Source organism: Cyprinodon tularosa, unplaced genomic scaffold, assembly GCF_016077235.1.
Source record: "Cyprinodon tularosa strain WSP-4 unplaced genomic scaffold, ASM1607723v1 ctg235, whole genome shotgun sequence".
Classification (NCBI taxonomy): domain Eukaryota; kingdom Metazoa; phylum Chordata; class Actinopteri; order Cyprinodontiformes; family Cyprinodontidae; genus Cyprinodon; species Cyprinodon tularosa.
The window spans coordinates 13,697-32,649 of record NW_024038880.1 but is presented as its reverse complement, the minus strand read 5'-3'; the positions used below and the strand labels follow the sequence as shown (position 1 = coordinate 32,649).

The following is an 18,953-nucleotide window of genomic DNA, read 5'->3' as shown; positions in this document are numbered from 1 at the left end:
TCTATATAAGTAATTTTTTCCTAAAATAAATGTGTTTTTCTTGAATTGAGACAAAACAAGGCAATTTAATTTTAAAATAAGAAAAAACTTATTTCAACTGCATATAATCTAATTATCATATTTTAAGAGTTAAGAAACTCATTCCACTGGCAAATCATCTTATTTACCTTCTCAGATTAACGGTAAATACATTTAATTTCAGAAATATTTACTTATTTCGAGATCATTTTTACAGTGCAAAGAATTATTTATTGAAATGAAACGGAAGGAATACACCTTTAATACACTACACAACTTCTCAAATTAATTTGAGTAGGAAAATTAGATGATCTACCAATGAATGATTATGTTTACCCTTAAAATAAGATAGTTCGATATTATTCACTAGAAATAAGAGACTATAGTTGTTTTTTCCAATTTTGAATGTAAATTGTCTTCTTCTGTTGACAAAGTGTCTCACCTGCTTAATTCAAGAAAAATGCACTTATTTTAATAACAAATTACGTTTTTGCAGCTTAACTATGAGAACCAATTGATAATTTATTATCTGTGCATTATTATTTAGACATATAAACAAAACCATATATAAACTAATGGAAGATCAGAATTAGGATTAAGCTACTTTAAATCTAAGATGATGAGAAAAAGTTAATGAGGTTCTCTCAAACCAAAGGCAGTTTTATAAGGTCTAGGTCTGAGTCCTTATTGGAGCTCCATCAGGTCTTTCTGGAACTTGTTGGGACATTTAGAGACTTTAAGCGTTTATTAAAGTGGAGCTAAGGACCCAGAGCCTGTTTCCTGGGAAGTCCAAAGAAGTTCTTAAGTGAATAAAAACAATCCACTGGACTTTGCTCCCAAGTTTGCAGACGTTTCTTTTCACATCCAGAAAGCTTTTTCAATTCAAAATGTCAGAATAAGCGTTGAGTTCGTAGCTTAATAGAGTGGATCAAAAACTTGTTTTTGATTAGAAAACATGCAAAATTGAACCATGTGAGTCGTTTTGGCTTCTTTGTTAGCCTGTAATACATGATACTGGTCTATGTCTCTGAAAGGGGGAATTGTTGGCTTGGCTGCCCAGACATGATGTTTTGTCCCCTGCATGGAGGTGGGGGGGGGTTGAAATGATAGCAGCAAGGACGAAACTCCAACAAGAAGAAGAACTTCCTTGTTTGTGCATGAGCAGTGCTCGAGATTCTGGTAAATCGGTTCGTAGCTCTGCTTCAACAGCAGGATTTCTTTACAAACACCTCAAGATGGCCGACTGAATTTCAATTATGTTTGATTTTACTGATCGGAAGGTCATGAGAGGCTGATCGCCCCTGGTTACCCTCTGTACACTACGTGAAGCACGATCAGGCTGAAAGTCGGCCCGATTGAAAAAATTCTCACACGACAGGAGAATCGACCTTAAAAGCCATACAGTGTATGCCCGGCTTAATGTCGGTTCTTCTTTCTTAACATAAATGGAAAACACCTGCAGCATGACGACGTGGATGCAAATTTATCCTGACGTCTTTACTCAAAGCTAACCATTTTAGATATTAAAACCTATTTGCTGCATTGTTTCATATAAATACCTTTATTGTCCCAAAATGGGACAGATTCCCTCTCTGCATTTAACCCATCCACCTGGGGAGCAGTGGCAGCCATTGTGCAGCACCCGGGGAGCAGTTTGGGGTTTGCTCAGGAACCCAGAGTGCAGACTGTTGGGATCGAACCAGGTACTTGCAACCTTCTCACAGCACCACTGGGCCAACACCCCCATAAGGGTACAAACATGTTCAGTACGAGAACAAACACTTTCCCACTGGTTATAATCTGTGACCATGCTTATAGTGGCTCTGCTGGTGGCCTGCCTGAGGAGCCACGTGTGTTTTAAAGCCGACATTCATCATCTTTATCCTCATTTTCTGTTCCTCATAAAAGTATAGTATTTGTTTCATGGCTCGGTGCTACCTAAACCATAAATTCCCTTCCCTGCTCTTTACTCTTGACACAGAGCAGCCAGCCAAGAGCAGCTCTCCCTGAAACAGAGGTGCATGTGTCTGTTCGTTCTCCTCTTCAGAGAACATGTCTCCAACCTTTGTGACGTACGTGGCTGGACGAAGCTGGAGGCTCATGGAAACTTGAGTTTTCAGCTAATTTGGAGGCTTTAGGTCTGCAGCTGTTAAATTTACTCTGGGATTTTACCAGTTAATGTCTGAGTGGCTGTCGTTCCCAGTCCGCTATGACAGAAATATGACTGGATAGAAGTAAACTGGAAAAACCTTGTACTCATTGATGCTTGGTTTAGACATGATGCGTCTACTTTTCACATTGCTGACGCAGTGTTTGTAGCTTTTTATGTTCCCTGAGGCTCTTCTTCCCTGTACCCAGGGGGGATTTACCATTAGGCTAGGCAGTTGCCTACTGTAGGGCCCCAAGTTCCTGGGGGCCCCATAAAACTCTGTTTACATGTATAGTTAATACAACTAGTCCTTATTTGTGCACATTTTTGTGCCTTTTTGATAAAAATCCTATAATTATTAAGTGTATAATGGCTCTGTTTTATGTCTTTGTGCCTCTGAATACCACCTGTATTTAAGAGCTCATACTAGGAAAAATAAAAACATTGATGTCTGTCTCCTGCTTCCATTTTCACTTCCCAGCCGATCGGCTGCGACGGCGTTCTGTTCTCATCCAACACTTTGGATAAGTGTGGTGTTTGCCGGGGAGACGGCAGCAGCTGCAGCAGAGTCACCGGCAACTTTCGGCGAGGAGCCACCACTCTGGGTGAGCCTCTGTAGGCTTTGATTCTGTCGTTTATTTAGCAGACGCCAAGAGAAAGGCCTACGTTTCTCACTATTCCCTCTGGTTCAGGTTATTCTTTCATCACCCAAATCCCTGAGGGGTCCTGGGATATCCAGATCATCGAGAGGAAAAAGTCAGCCGACGTTCTCGGTACGCTCTCAGACAAAGTTCAGATGGGTAACGTTCTCTCTCTCCAGCATCTTTGTTGTTCTAGATTTTCCATTTTTGCTTTGTTCTAGCGGTGACCGACCAGGCGGGAAACTTCTTCTTTAATGGCGCCTACAAGCTGGATAGTCCCCAGAACTTCCATGCAGCAGGAACCATCTTTAAATACAGACGGCCCATGGACGTGTATGAGACCGGGATTGAGTACATCGTTGCCAAAGGTCCCATCGACCAGGCGATAAATATTCTGGTACGTCCACATCGACCTGGGTTATTTTGAACTACAGACCTTGTGACTTCATTCTCATGGGCTCTGGTCTGAACACAGGTGTGGAACCAGAACGGCCGAACGCCTTACATCACCTACGAATACACTGTCCTGCGGGACTCCCTGCCTCCTGTTCCTCCTCCTCCGGTCTACACGGGATCAGACGCCTCAGCTGGTGAAGCGTCTATGGAAGAAGATGGCGTCACGCCCCCTAATGCCAGTGTTTATGACCAGGACGTCCCAGGAGGCCATTTTGCGACGGATGAGGCAGATGGACAGAAGGGCCAGGAGACCAACGAGGTGTTTGAAGAGACCACAGCAATCGACTGTGATGAGGACAAAGCGGGCGTACCCAAAGCTCCAGGTGAGGACGAGTGGTTTATGGTTTATGGTTCAAATCTGACCAGGAGTCTTTCAGTCTTCTCAAATACAATGTTTGGCAGGCTGACAAGAAATTACATATTACCCCCCACACACTGGCAGTGCGCTTTCACTGGGAATCCCGAGCAGCAGCTGCCTCTGGCCCGGCCGCATCTTCGCAGTTTTCCGCTACTATTAGTGGAGTCTGGACCAGAATAATAAAATCGAACATATTTTGCCGGCAGGTTTCTACATTCTAAGTTAATTTAGGCGTTAATAAACTGTTTCAGAGGAGTGATCATAGCGCTCTGCATCAGCAGTGCTGTGTCTGACTCCCTGCCAGCTCCCAGATCAGCTTCTCTCATTGGTTGATGTGGTGTGTCCAGCACCTAAAGTTAAATGTTCCGAACTCCAGCTGCTGGTTCTGAAGTGTCAGATGCTCAGAAGCTCATGATGCGCCGCTTCAGCTGCTCTAGATGCGCTGCAGGACCTTATGCTGCCCCTTGATAGCGTCAACCATTGACTTTGCATATAAACTAGCTGCTCCTGCTGCCTCTGCTGCTTGCTGTCTGAACGTAGCATAATAGATCATTTATTAGGGACCTGTGCAAGACTTCCTTCATCACCACACTGGAAAAAATGGAAATCTAGATAAGTCATTTTTTCTTAAAATAAGTGTATTTGTTCTTGGATTGAGTAGGTAAAATAGACATCTTGCCAATGGAACAAGACAATTTACACTTAAAATAGGAAAACACAATTGCATTATCTTATTTCAAGTGTATTTTATCTAATTATCTTATTCTAAGAGTAAAAATTCTCATTCCATTGGCAAAGTCTCTCATTTACCTACTCAAATTAAGGGTAAATACACTTAATTGAAGACATTTTTACTTATTTCTAGATTGTATGTCCAGTGCAGATGACTGCATGACCCTTCCTAACTTAGTGGCCTTAAAAAGGACTCAATTGGTTCAGAAGCTGAGGGCTGAGCTCGGTCTCGTCTGTGATTTGCAGCGAAACAAACATGGTGAGCAGAGTGATCCCAGTGATGACCGCTTTGTGAGGGTCGTCTGTCTCTTCAACAGCTTTAGGAAATAGGAGAATTTTCTTTAAGACCAATCAGACAATGCCTTATGTCCATTTTTTTAATTCATTAAAGTTTTTATTACCCCTCAAAATGGAGAAAACTATGATTTATTTTCATTTTCCATTATAAGAAAATAATTCAATTTATTGTCAGTCCCTTAAGCAGGCATACAGTGTGCAATTCTTTGACTTTTCAGGCCGATTCTCCAGTCGTGTGAGAATCTTTCGATCGGGCCGACTATCAGCCTGATGGTGTGTGGTGTAGCGTACAGGGGGTAACGAGGGGCGATCAGCCTCTAACGACCGCCTCACCATCACGAACCGTAAAATTGGGAGAAAATCAAACATGTTTGAAATTCAGTCGTCCGTCGTAAGGTGGTCGTGGGCAAATCGTTCAGAGAGCAAACAAGGATTTTTCTTCTTCCACTCAGTAGATTGTAGCGTCGGGTTGCAAAGTGTGAGAACATACATTGCGAGCTTTGAACTCAAACTGTAAGACGAAAACCTGCGGTTTCGTCTTACAGTTTGAGCTGTAGCTGCTCCTCCATCTCCGCCCCGCAGCGCTCCAGACCTCCTTCGCAAAGCAAAGCCTACAGCCTCCGCTGTTCCTCCCCTATTGCTGCACTCCGACTTATCATGTGCAATATTATCATTAAATTAATTTGAGCAAAACATGCAGGAATGAACGCTTAATTTAAAATGACAGGTTAAAAAATCTCAATCAGCATCCAGCAGATGTTCGGTTTCTGATGGAGATGAAAAATCTGCTTCCTGGTCTGTTGAAGAACCAATAGTTTGCATCCAATCTTTTTAAATCAATGGTGTTAGTTTTTTGAAATATAGATGAATTATGCTCTAATTTCTAGTTACCGATCTGTTGTTACTATATTTTAATTTGACAAACCGGATCTTCTCGCCGTTCTATTTCCTGTTTGGTGCGATTTCAATAGAGGATCTTGCCCTGGCCGGAGCGGAGCGGATCCTGCACTGTCGCTACCCGGTCCCAGAAACACGATCCGTTCTGCGCATGCTCCATCAGCTCATTTGTTCATCCAGATATACACCCAGGTCATCCTCGATTTTATTTAGTTAAACATACCTAAATGATGTTTTCCCTGCCCAAAAACAGTAAAAATACTAAAATATAATATGTTTAAGATTAATAATGTATTTCCTGAGAAAATAAATGCCTTAAAATCCTTTCTGTTTTATCACTCTATGCCCAATCTGCACTGTTAATGGGATCCTACGCTACTCCCGGTGGCTAACTTTTTCGGCTTTGGATTTAAATATGAATCTAGTCTTTTTGAATTTTATGTTTTCGTTTCGTTTTAACCTCATGGTATATAGCGCGTAATCTAAAGAAAGAAACAACTAAAATGCAGATAAACATGGTTTAATCAGATTTACTGCTCTGAGCATGTCTGATGAAGTCAGAAAATATTTAGAGAATAAAGTCGTAACATTACGAGATAAAGTCATCAAACCACCACCTGTTTCAGAAAGAAAGCTTGGAGCTCCGCCCAGCAGATGACGGCCGACCAGCTCCACCAATCAGCAACCAGAGTCCACTTTGACATCCTGCCCAGTTTGATGCTGCTGCTAAAAGATTTCCTTATTTGTCAAAGTAGAACTTCACATGATGCTCCACATTCCTCATTTTAGGGAAGAAAGGGCTTCTTGGAAGAGTTTCATAAAATACAACTTTATTCTTATAATTCTACAACTTTATTCTCGAAATAGAAGGAAAAAGATCTCTTGCCAGGCTCTAATACTCCGTCATACGAAATAGAGTTTATTAGCAGAAAAAAATGATTTATTTGTAAGTCAAACTTTAAAGAAGGAACTTTCACTTTTTTAAAACAACTATTTTTTTCACCCCAAAACTGTATTTAGACAGAAGTGGCTCCGCCCTCTTTCTTAATGCTTCTCCAACTATTTCATCATAAGAAGCTAAATGTTTTTTGTTTTTTTATCAATACTTCAATGTTTTCTAACTAAATAATAAGTCAGTTTATTGTTTACATGTTTAATAGAATCTAAACGATGAAAGCTAAGTAAATCACCAAGTAAAACTACCAACTGTTGTTATGATGCCATGAAATGCAATCAAAACTTCCTTATTTAAATCCTAAACTGCTCCATTAAAGCAGCAGTGAACTGATTCTCTATGCAGATTAAATCAGAGGTTAGAAAATAAACCCTCAGAGTTTATTCTGTCTCTTCGGTGGACGAGAAAAGATCTGTCCAGTTTTACCAGCCTCCCTTCATGCTCCATTTTCTGCATGTGTGGGAGATGGCCCTTCCAGCTTTGCATTATTTATTTCATAGAAACAAAAAATAGACCAAGGTCGATAAAAAATTCAGAATTTTGTGGCGTTTTTGTCTTTTAAAAATGGCTGCATCACAAACATGAGTGCTAATGGCCTTCCTGTGGGCTCTCAGGCTGCTCGGCTGGATCTCAGCTGCATGCTCACCCCTGCAGGACCAAGACACGCTCTCTTAGAGATGACATCATGTTTCCACAGCAAACCCTAGGAGCCAGACACGTATCATGACATTTTTCAGTGCAGCTTTTCCAGCTTTTTGACTCTTAGCTTTCTTCCTGCAAACACCTTAAGAAGTCTGGTGTCGTTATCATGTTTTTGGTTCCTAAATTGTCCATCAACCCATCTCTGGGGATAAGGGAGTGTTGGCCTAGAGCAGAGGTCACGGATTAGCTGATCCACCTGCTGGCTAATCTGGACCCAACCTGATTTAAAACTTTTATAAATTACCGCATGTTGTCTGATGGCAGTGTCTAACTTCCCTTGCGCCTCTTCTCCCGTTAATACGGTAAATCCCTGGGGAGCGTCCGGCTCCAGGCTGCACGTGATCCAAATGAGCCAATGAGCTGTCAGTCTGGGTTGCTGCTGCTGCTACTTTTAGACACAGCAGGCAAACCTGTGGCAAGCCGGGCGATGGGAACGAAGGAGAAGACGATGGAGCAGCCCACTGCTCCCAAAGGGGACGGGTCAAATGCAGAGATGGATTTACATTTACATTTATGTCAGGTCAGATACCTGGGTTCACTATAACTAGCCTTCACCTCTTAATGAAGCTAAAACACAGAAGCATCAGAAATCCTGCAGATGAAGGAAAAGATCATATTTTCCATTTTGTTCCATGTCCAGGGAACCAAAGCCACAGCACCATCAAACCTCCCCCTGCGGGTGGACCTCTGGACTCTGCTCCAGACTCCACCAACCTCATCTGGAGGGTCCTGCTGGACGGACGGATGAGTCCAGACGAGCTGCTGATCAACATCTCCACCAATCAGCTGCTGACGGAGGGGGACGCTCTGTTCCCACCCGGGATGGGCCTGAGTGACCCGGAGCGGGACGACCCGCTGGACCTGAACGAGACCCTTGAGTTCGCTCTGGGACACAGAGGCAACGACAGCGGAGACGACCAGAACAGAACCGCCCAGACGGGCGCGGGCCGTTCCAACAGAACCAGGTGAGATCAAACAGATGTTGGCAGGCAGACGGTGAAGCTGTCAGGGAGGCTGTTTATCAGGCAGTAAATCTGGCGGCTCAGACGGTCAGCAGGTGGACCTGCAGACAAGAACCATGTGCTGGAAACTAAGCCGCAGTCATTGTTTACTGCAGCTTTATCTGATTAGTGTGGAGGATCAACCCTACAGCAACCTAGAAATAAACAAACTGATCAACTCTCAAAATAAATGGTTGAATGGGTCATTAAATGCAATAGAATAAAAAAAAACATCTAAGGTTTATTCAACAACTAATATAAACATCAGACATAGATTAAGAGTTCTATTTTAATTGTTAGTGGTTTTAATCCCTCTTTGCTTAATTATTCACATTTTGTTTTAATTTTGGTTTCCTTTATTTATTCTAATAAATTATATTTTTTTCTCGCCATGTAATCTACGACGGAGTATATAAGAATAAAGTCACGACGAGAATAGTCATGAAATTACGAGAATAAAGTCGTAAAATGTCAAACTTGGAAACCAAGTCCAGTGGATTGTTTTTAATTTTTTTGGAATGACAAGAACCTGAATGATGGAAAACCTTCACCAGCATGTCATAAAATTATGAGAGTAAAGTCGTAAAATTATGAGAATAAAATTGTATTTTATGTTAACTCTTAGAAGAATCCCTTTCTTCCCTAAAATGAGGAATGTGGTGCATCGTGTGAAGTTCTACTTTAGCATCGGTTTGACAAATCAGGAAATCTTTTAGCAGCAGCATCAAACTGGGCAGGATGTCAAAGTGGACTCTGGCTGCTGATTGGTGGAGCTGGTCGGCCGTCATCTGCTGGGCGGAGCTCCAAGCTTTCTTCTGAAACGGGTTGTTGAACGATGACTTAATTCTTGTAATGTTACGACTTTATTCTCAAAAAAAATATATATATTTTTTTTAAATCTCTAACCTGGCCCTAATACTCCATCATAATCGGTCAACAATAGAATAGTTTTACAATAAATAACAGTCCTGAGTTTTTTTTATGGAGAGAAATTAGCTTCTCATATTATTTAAATCAAATATGTTTCAGAAAATAACATTTCGAAGAAAATATATTTTTAAATAAGGGACTTTGGAAATGTTCTGAAACAAAGAAAAAGATTTATAGAATAATGTATAATTTTCATATAAAAGTTCAACTTTTAGTTTTATAGTTTGATATTTTTTCAGGAGTATTTCCCAAATTGAATGATTTCAAGATTAGATTAGATTAGATGAGCTTTATTGATCTCACAGCAGAGAAATTCACTCGTCACATATTGGCATAGTAATTAAAGAAGGTGTAAACAAGGAGGAAAATGTGCATTAAGAATAAACAATATATATACAGTATATCAGGATTAAGGTGCAAGTGTACATGTATCACTCACAATGAAAAACAAAATAGAAATAAGGAATAAAAATAAAAAAATACAAGGGAGTAACACAGAGAGTAGCACAGAGAAATTAGTATTTTTCAGATTTTGTGTTTTTAATTTATTTTTGGGAGGGAGCAAATGACACTTCTAGATTCAGTCAGCACCTTTAGAGCGGACCAATAGAAATATTGCTAACATTCCACAGAGACCACCTACAGTCTGAAATATTTAATGCAGGATGTAAAAAGAATATAACTCCTAAAATCCTAGTTCCCCCTAGAAAATGAAGAAAAACGGTTAAACTTTTGCGTACAAATTAAAATCATTCTCATAAACGTTTTTGTTGATTGACAAGATTTCCAATGTTCAATTTTTGAAAAACATTTTCTTCCTTGAACAAATTCGAAGAACAAATCTATCCCTGAGGGACTGTTTCAGCTCCACTGTTTGGGAAGACAGCAGTGACTGCTGGCATCACAGACTAGGTTTACTTCTGTGTAGACTCTGTGACAATACTTAATTTTTCCAATACAAAGCCCTGATAAACCCTAAAATTAAAGCTTTCCTCAAAGAGAAGAAAAGAGCCCTCAGATCAAAACACAAGGAGGAGCTGAGAGCAGTGCAGAATTCGCAGGATCACGACTGAAAAAAAACACTTAGAGAGTTTTGTACTCAGCTGACTTTTCATGCTGTCTCTAAAGGAATGAAAGATTTTTTCCAAGCACTAAGCTCACTTAGCTGATTGCTCCTTCCTGTGTTTCCAAAAAGGCCAAAGTAAATAACCCAGTCCTTCTTTTCACTGTAGACAAGCCATGATCTGCTTATCTGTTCTCCATTTTTCATTTGGATGAAATAATAGCTGCATGAATCATGACAGCAGACAAGATAGAGGAGAGCAGGAGGCGGGGTTACCAATCTACTCGCTCTGGAGAGCAGAGTTCGCTGCTTTTAGATGTTGTCTCCAAAGTCTCCAGTAGCAGAAAAAAATCTCTAGATGTGGCGCTAGGAGCTTTTTAGAAATCAAAGTGCTAGAGGGGTCTGAAAAGTGGCTAAATATAGCGACTAAAGCGCTAAGTTGGCAACACTGCTCTTTGCATGGTTTGTTTTCAAATGGTTTGCTGCTGTCTGTTTGGACCTTTCTGAACATGTGCAGCAAATGGACTGATCCGCCCTAGGCAACTGCCTACTATTGCCTAATGGTAAATCCCCCCTGCATCTAGAGGTTGAAAATCCAGGTCCAGAAAGTAAAAAGCCTGTTCAGAGATTAGTTCCAACAGTTGATCAACTGGTTTAGTTAACTGGAGGATGGAAAACTAGAAATGATCTGGTGTGAGCTAACAGAATTGACAAAGACTCCTGGACAGGTGTGGAAATGTCTTCAATAAAACTAAGTGAAAATCTGGTTGCCTTCCAGTTTAGACCTGTTTGTGGTTACAAATAGATTTTCCTTTTTGGACCTGGATCATCCTCTTCTGGTTGCATCAGCCACCTTCCATTTTTAGGTATGTTGGAGCTGCAACCAAGAAAGGGCAGCTTATTAAAAATAACAGCTCTATCAAGTGGAAGGAGACAATGGGTCTGAGTGGAAGAATGACATCACTGTGGAGAGTCTTCTAATGCATTAAGATGAGCTGGAGCGCAGCTTCAGTTACTGCTGCACCCTTGATCTGGTATTTTTTCCTTCCACTAAACTTTCTATGAATATAAAGCTTTGTGTCCTTCTGTGTTCACAGGGGGAATCAAAGGTTTTACCAGAAGAACCTGAAGCTGAGTGCTGCTGACATGTACCGCTGGAAACTTTCATCCCAGGAGCCCTGCAGCATGACCTGCTCTATAGGTAACTCCCTCTGGATCAGCAATCTACCCAACAGATTCATTTAGAACCAGACACCTTCCTTATGGGTAATGCTTTGATGCATGAAAATATTTTTCTCCTAATCCTAATCCAGGCGTGTCCAAGTCCTTTGTCACGTGTGTTCGCTACGATGGGGTGGAGGTCCATGATATGTACTGTGATGCTCTGACCAAACCGGAACCGGTCCATGACTTCTGCATTGGTAGAGAGTGTCAGCCGAGGTAGAGTCCTGCTGTTATATCCGCTCTCTGCCTGTTTGCATCGGTTTTTATGTGAAGGTGATGTTCCAGGTGGGAGGCGAGCAGCTGGAGCGAGTGCTCCCGGACCTGCGGGGAGGGATTCCAGTTCCGTCAGGTGCGCTGCTGGAAGATGCTCTCTCCAGGCCTGGACAGCTCGGTCTACAGCGACCTCTGCACCATGGCTGACCTGGAGAGGCCGTTGGAAAGGCGAGCCTGTAAGAGCCCCACCTGTGGCCCCCAGTGGGAGGTAGCAGAGTGGACTGAGGTAGGACACCCCCCCAATCAGGTGTAGAAATCACTGTTGCAGATTGAAAATTACTGGTTTTGTTTCCTGGACTCAGGACCAAAGTCTTCTGGAACGTTATTTTCTTGTATTTTTAAGTTATTTTTCATCTTTATTAGCCTTTTAAATCCCTAGTTAAAGGCTACACGTTGCGTGTCATGTTCCATACAGTGCCCTGCTAAATGTGGACGTAAGGCTCAGGTGACCCGAGACGTCCGCTGCTCCGATGAGACCAGATCATGTGACCCCATGACCCAACCACCAAACGTAAAGAATTGCACCGGACCGCCCTGCGAACGCCACTGGACTGTGTCAGAGTGGGGCCCGGTGAGTCTTCCCAGCTTTCTGCTCATCTTTCTGCTCCTCTTTCCTCATCTGGAATCTGCAGAACCGTCTGACTCCTCAGATCTTTCTTCTGCTCAGTTTCCTGTCTGGCTGCTCAAACTGTAGAGATCCAAGTGTTTTCTGGGAGCTTCACCAACTCCTAGGGTATAGAGGGTCAGAGATCCTTAGAGATGAAGACTCCGTCAATGCTGGGAGCTCTGGGAAAGACTCTACTAGCATGAAGTCCATCCTCTTCTTCCATTTTCTTCCTTCTTGAACCTTCTGTTGTGACATTTCTTAGATCTGGTGTTGATACAGGCTTCATGAGTCATCCAGTGAATCGTTCTTTGTGTCTGTGGCAGTGCTCTGGCTCCTGTGGCCATGGCAGGACGGTCCGCCACGTCTACTGTAAGACCCCAGAGGGCCGTGTGGTTCCTGAGAACCAGTGCCCCCCAGAGAACAAGCCTCTGGCCATCCATCCCTGTGGAGAGAGGGACTGTGCTCCACACTGGCTGAGCCAAGACTGGGAGCGGGTGAGTCCACCACACCAGAACATGAAATCCTCATCTCCTAGAAAACAGTTGAAGTCCCTGTGAAGAGCCAGGAGAGTCCCTCTGCCTCTCTATCTGCAGTGCAACACCACATGTGGCCGTGGCGTGAAGCGGCGGATCGTCCTGTGCGCCGGCATCAGCGCAGGAAAGTTCGTCACCTTTGACGAAGAGGCATGTGGAGCCAACGAGAAGCCTGAAGAGGAAGCCACGTGCTTCGAGAGGCCGTGCTTCAAATGGTACACCACCCCCTGGTCTGAGGTACTTCTACTACCACCTCCTTCACTGCATCTGTTTGCAATTTGCAGGCTCTAAATGCTGGCTGGCTGGCATCAGTTTGAACTCTGATATGTCAAAGAGTCGATTCACAGACCTCTAGAAGAACCTTGATGTGTGTCACACTCTGTAGTTTTGATCCACTTTTCCTTGTTCTGTTTCTGTTTGCTTGCTCAGTGCACAAAGACATGCGGCGTGGGAGTGAGGATGAGGGACGTGAAGTGTTACCAGGGCAGGGAGCTGGTCCGAGGCTGCGACCCGCTCACCAAGCCGGTGGCCAAGCAGACATGCACCCTGCAGGCCTGCCCCACTGAGCCCCCAGGTGAGGAAGAGGAAGAGCTGAAAGAGTGAAGGTGTTAAATAGGAGCTGTGTGATTGGTTGATTCTAAGAAATATTCGGTTTATTAAACCTATTTTTAACCAGGAAATTCATCATTGAGATTAACAATCTGTTTTTCAAGGGATTTCTGAGAAAAAAAATCAAATAGAAAAAGTAAGTTAGAAAAAAATTACAAAATATCACATCTGAAACTTTACATAAAAACAGTTGTGGAAAGTAACAAAGTACATTCAATTGATTACTGTGATTTTTGGAGTTTCTTTGAGTATCTTTACTTGAGTCACTTTTTTTGCAGCTTCCATTTCCAGGAAGCTGCTGGTTCCTTGGTCTTTTTTGTTCAGTTTAGCTTTTTAATCCATTTTGTTTGTCTTGAAATGTAGTTTCCATCATGGCAGATAGCAGCCCTTAGGACTGAATCTGGATGCCACTGATTTAATGACGTTCCACAAATGAGAGAAACTCAGAGCAGATATTATTAGTAGTAGAAGTTCTTAAAGGTGGTGTAGACTCTATAGAAGGAGGTTCTATGCATCAGAATGCTCTGTCTTGTAGGAGCTTAGTAGGCAAAAGCAAAAAGAATGAAATTAGTTTATTTCTCCAAGGTATCCTGGTGTTAAAGGCAGCATGAGTCCATCCTTTGTCCAGCTTGTTTAACTGAGATGTTTAGCTACCATTTAAAGACATACTGTCAGACTATATGCCAGTTTGTTTCAATTTAGCGGACGCTAACTGAGATCTAGCTCTCGTCTGGGTGCTGTTAGCGGCACTTTTAACGTCGTAGGGAAATTGTATTTAAATGTCAAATCATTCTGGCTTAAACATGTATATAAATATACTCTTTATCAGACCATATTGTCCCAAAAGTTAGAACATTTATATATTTTTTTAAAATCCTGTCTTAAAATCTGTGGGGCGGGGTTTTCCGTTATCTTATGCAGGCCAGTTAGTCCTAAACACCTAAATTCGGCCAATCATATATCAACGGTCATCTGTCAATCAAATGTTTTCGGTCATAGCATCTTGATTCATGTGTCGCAGCTAATATACGCAACGGTTGAAACCAGAATCCTTTCCTTTCCCATTGAGTTGCGTCCCAGTGTTCACGGGGATGGACGTCTGTGTCTTCGGCAGGCGTAGAGCTAACAGAACTGGCAGCGTTGCGAGGCAAGGGCTCAAACATGTACGGCTGGAAGCCTTCTACACCAAACCAAGCTTCTGCCGCCCTGGCGTCCTCTTCCACAACATCTTCGTCCCCGCTTTCCTCCTCTAAATAAAAAATGGATGACGGAGGAGACTCATCCACGACCTCCGACACTAAACTCTCCTCCTCTTGCATGTTTCCGCTGTCCATAGCGTTCCTTGACAGCGTCGTTTCTAAGTCACCAATTTAGTGCTACTTGGTCCCAATGGAATTTCCCATTTTGAACCTGCTAGCACTAAGTTGCTAACTGGTTAGCAAGATGCTTCCGACAAACCGGCCACAACCAAATCTGCTTGCGAACCTTCCTCCACAACAGTCCCGCCCCCTTGATAATCGACCAATCACATTCACTTTATTCACTCTTGTAAAGTCGGGCACCACTCGGGAGAATTCAGAAATCCAACGGTTGGAACGGCCGCTTCCCTACGACTTTAAACAGGTGGTTCTGGAGCTGGTTGCTCTCAGAGGAATGTTAAAAATTTATTCTGTGAAGCTCACTAACTCACTAAAGCCTTCTCCGTCTACAGTGCTAATAATCTATTCTGTTTCTATTCTGTTTCAAATGTTCAGCCTAATGCCTTCCACTTCTATATCATCTTCTCCATCTGAGCTCAGCATAAAAGTTCTGCTTCTCCTCCATGGAGCACAGCTAAATGGGAGCTATTAAATTTATCCAGTGTTTATATTTATAAACAGGACCACACAAGGTTAATTCTGCATCCTCTTCGCCATCGAACAGTGGAAATAATTAATCCATTTATAAATTCCTTACATCGGTAAGGACACTTATGCCACAACAGAAGTGCATTTGGTTGTCGTAATAAGTGCTGTCCGAATAGTCCTGGTAGAAAGCACAAAGATCAGGAAGCAGGAGGCTTCCTAGCACCATTGTAGTTAGCATGGGGATGTCCCTAGCAACTGTTGGGAGCTTTATGGTTTCCCACAAACCTTTGCTTGACAGGAGGCCAACCTCAGAGAGTTTAACAAATGCACATTATTTTATGACATCTACTCTGTGTGACACATGCGATTGTGTGGTGGAGAACTGTTTTCTCTTGCTGTTTTTTCAGAAGGCTGTAGTCCCAGTTTGACAAGCGTCATCAACGTGTGTGTCCATCATGTAAAGACATCTGTTAGGCTGAAGGCTGTCTGAATTCAGCATGGCAGCCTTGAGCCGCTTTCCTATCCGTGAAAGAGTTGTAACTACATGCCGTATTTTTGTGCCACTGACCTAAACACGCAGTTACCGTTCTGAGCAACTAGTGAGACTGATGTGCTGAGTTTACACTCTGCCCCGTTCGCTCAGTACGTTTCTGCTGCATGCTCAACTCTAACAAACACGATCACAGAGATGAAGCTGATTGAACGAGCAGGGATCGGGCCGAGCGAGCACGGAGACCAACACAAAGTAAAGGAGTGAATTAGGAGCATAGGTGGCAAAGCAGACCTGGTCAGAGTGGGGATTGCGGCAGACTGATCTTGAGCAAGGTGGGAGTATAAAAGCTGTCCATCAGTCTCACTGCGAACTCAGACTGTTACTGTGGCACAAAAACGAAGCCATATAACTGTTGACCCCATGAAAGGTGAAAGAGTAGGAGCTACAAGTTGGAGCTTCTGGTCTGGCTTTACTTGTCTTGCAAACACCTGTGAGGCTACACTGATGCAACGTTCAGACCGCACGCTGAAGAAGCAGCAGAAGCAGCTAGTTTACATGCAAAGTCAATAGTTGACGTGCATCAAGGTGCAGCGAAAGGCCTCACGAACTTCTGAGCATCTGACGCGCTTCAGAAGCAGCAGCTGCTGGAGTTGGAAAAATTTAACTTTTGGGACGGCAGGTCGTCAAACTGGGTTCGGGGTGAGACGACGGTAGCGCTGGAAGCGACTCTCGTCGGCTCTGAGTTCCTGAAGTAGATGGTGAAACTCTCCACAAACCGAACGGCTTTGAATTATCTTGTGAATCCAGATAGGTAGAAGACGCGCCCGACAAAGGTGTTCTCTAGCTTTATTCATTAAAATAAGCCCAGCGAGTCTCTCGATTTCATCCACCATTGTTACTGGCAAAGAAAGGATAGGGTAGCTCCGCCCAACGCGCATCAGACTCACTGGTTTACCGCGCAGCCAGAGCAGCAAAGATGCTTCAGCCGCGCGTCAGAACTAAACTTTTACAAGCATAAAAAATGAAGCTGTTTTTGCTGCTTCTGCTGCGTGCGGTCTGTACGTAGCATTACAGGACAGCGGTGCCCTCTAGTGGACAACATTGCAAGTGAAAGAAATTCCATCCAAGCCGATGTTTTCTGTCAATCAGACGGAACAAATTTTAATCTAATGAACCCTAAATTGACAATCATTAATCGATGGTTTGTTTACGCCCCTAATCCAGATGAGAGCTGCCAGGACCGACCCTCCACCAACTGCCTGCTGGCTCTGAAGGTCAACCTCTGCAGCCACTGGTACTACAGCAAGGCCTGCTGCCACTCCTGCCGAGCCGTTCGACCGTAGGCGTCCGGGACACCCCACTGCAGCATCCAGCTCTCAGCATCACCATGAGGAACCACATGGCGCTTCCTGACCTGAGAGGGGCGATGTAATCTTTATGCAAGCAGTGCTTTTCCCTTTGCATACCGTGCACATTCTCCCTTCCTTCAAGCCCGCTCTGATTAAACCTTTATCCGGCTTTCCAGTTAAAATCATTGTTGATTATTTTGTACCCTTTTGTACGGAAGCCCACAGGGTTCGTCTCCCTTTGATACTTTTTCATTGTGGATTTCTCGAGAAAACAAGTGAATTTTATCATTATCTAAAGATAACGAAAGACGTTTTCTCGTGATTACGAGATGATTGGTTTGTGTTAAAACTGATTACATCCTTCAATACCACAACAGTAGGAGAGGATTTATAAGTCATGGCGGCCTATGTGTAATTCTGTAAATAATCCCGTGTTTAAGTTTTAGGTAACGAGACGATGTTGCTGGTTTGATGATTTGCTTACACTTCTGATTCATAAAGCTGTATAAATCTTTTTGCCATTTTCGGGCAGATTCTCCAGCTGTGTAAGAATTTTCCGATCGGGCCAACTTTCAGCCTGATGGTGCGTAGTGTAGTCTACGGGGGTAACAAGGGCCGATCTGCCTCTCACGACCACCTCCCCATCAGGAATCGTAAGGTCGGGAGAAAACCAAACATGTTTGAAATTCAGTCGGCCATCTTAAGGTGGTCGTGGGCAAATCGCTCAGTGGGCAAACAAGGATTCTTTTTCTTCTTCTCAAAAGGAAAACCCAGCAGCATGGCGGGGGTGCAAGTGAAATGAAGTTCTTTCTGAAAAATTGACAGACCGTAGTAGCCACGTTTGCTCAGCCATGTCTTTGTCCAAATACGTCGTCTCCTTTTCTTTTTAGGGCTTTCAGCACAAAATTGCCCAAATATCCAAGGCAGCGCGTTTCACTCTAGTGAGCCACATGTTCCTCTTCTAATGGTTTAGCTTCCAGATAGACGAGTCCAAGTAGCGCTGACTGCATCAGAGCGTCGGGTCGCACAGTGTGAGAACATACATAGTGAGCTGTGAACTTTAAAGTCTTGCAGTTTCGTCGTACAGTGTGAGCTGTAGCTTTGTGCAACAACTGAAAATATCGTACAGTGTATGCTCGGCTTAAGCAATTAGAAATTAGCCTCCGACGCCTTAGTGCCCCTGTTCTGCAGGGATTAAATTATTCCAGCCCCAGGCCGGATTTCTTAGCCTGGATGCCATTGCGAACTTAGAACTTAAGTTCGGACTGGCATTGCTCAATAGTAGCGCGAGTATGCTAGCACAATATCTGGCGGGCCAATCAAATTGTCAGGGCAGGCTTTATACGATGATGGACAGATGATCAACAGTAACGTAATCAACCACGTGACCAAAGCACGCTTGGGTGACAACAACAATGGCTGCCGCTGGAGAGTTGAGGTGAGTAGATTCTGCTATTAGGTCTGTTCTAGAAGATATCGACAGCAAATTAATTTTAAAAGAGGAACAGAGAAACGCGATCAAGGCTCATCTTCTTATTCTAGGCGTGAAACTGCACGCTTTAATTTTTGTTGGCAACAACTATGTGTTACTTAACATGCGTCACGCACTCCGTTGCTCTTATTGGTTGTAGGTCTATCCAATTGAGTGCAGAGGCATTTTTTTTCCTGGTTCGTTCGAAACACGCCCCATAATCACAGCTCTATGGAGCAGCATCAGACTCATTCTGACTAGAATTGAGTAGGACTACGTCAGGCTACGGATTTCTGGCTCATGGTAAAAAAAATCACTCGAAAATAAATTGATGGTAAATAAATTTTA

The 18,953-nt window shown here is 43.2% G+C and overlaps 1 protein-coding gene across 2 annotated transcripts in view; it reads left to right on the top strand.

Annotated features, from left to right (window-relative positions):
* adamtsl2 (ADAMTS-like 2) overlaps positions 1-18,502 on the top strand; it is a 55,451-nt gene extending 36,949 nt beyond the window's left edge. For both annotated transcript variants that reach the window (XM_038287127.1, XM_038287128.1), the window contains exons 7-19: positions 2,649-2,772; positions 2,860-2,940; positions 3,030-3,205; positions 3,284-3,587; positions 7,846-8,170; positions 11,297-11,400; positions 11,513-11,639; positions 11,709-11,922; positions 12,112-12,267; positions 12,627-12,797; positions 12,897-13,073; positions 13,266-13,410; positions 17,010-18,502. In XM_038287127.1, the coding sequence (XP_038143055.1) occupies positions 2,649-2,772; positions 2,860-2,940; positions 3,030-3,205; positions 3,284-3,587; positions 7,846-8,170; positions 11,297-11,400; positions 11,513-11,639; positions 11,709-11,922; positions 12,112-12,267; positions 12,627-12,797; positions 12,897-13,073; positions 13,266-13,410; positions 17,010-17,128 (2,223 nt within the window). In that variant the 3' untranslated portion in view covers positions 17,129-18,502. The remainder of the gene's footprint in view (positions 1-2,648; positions 2,773-2,859; positions 2,941-3,029; positions 3,206-3,283; positions 3,588-7,845; positions 8,171-11,296; positions 11,401-11,512; positions 11,640-11,708; positions 11,923-12,111; positions 12,268-12,626; positions 12,798-12,896; positions 13,074-13,265; positions 13,411-17,009) is intronic.
* The last annotated feature ends 451 nt before the right edge of the window (positions 18,503-18,953 follow it).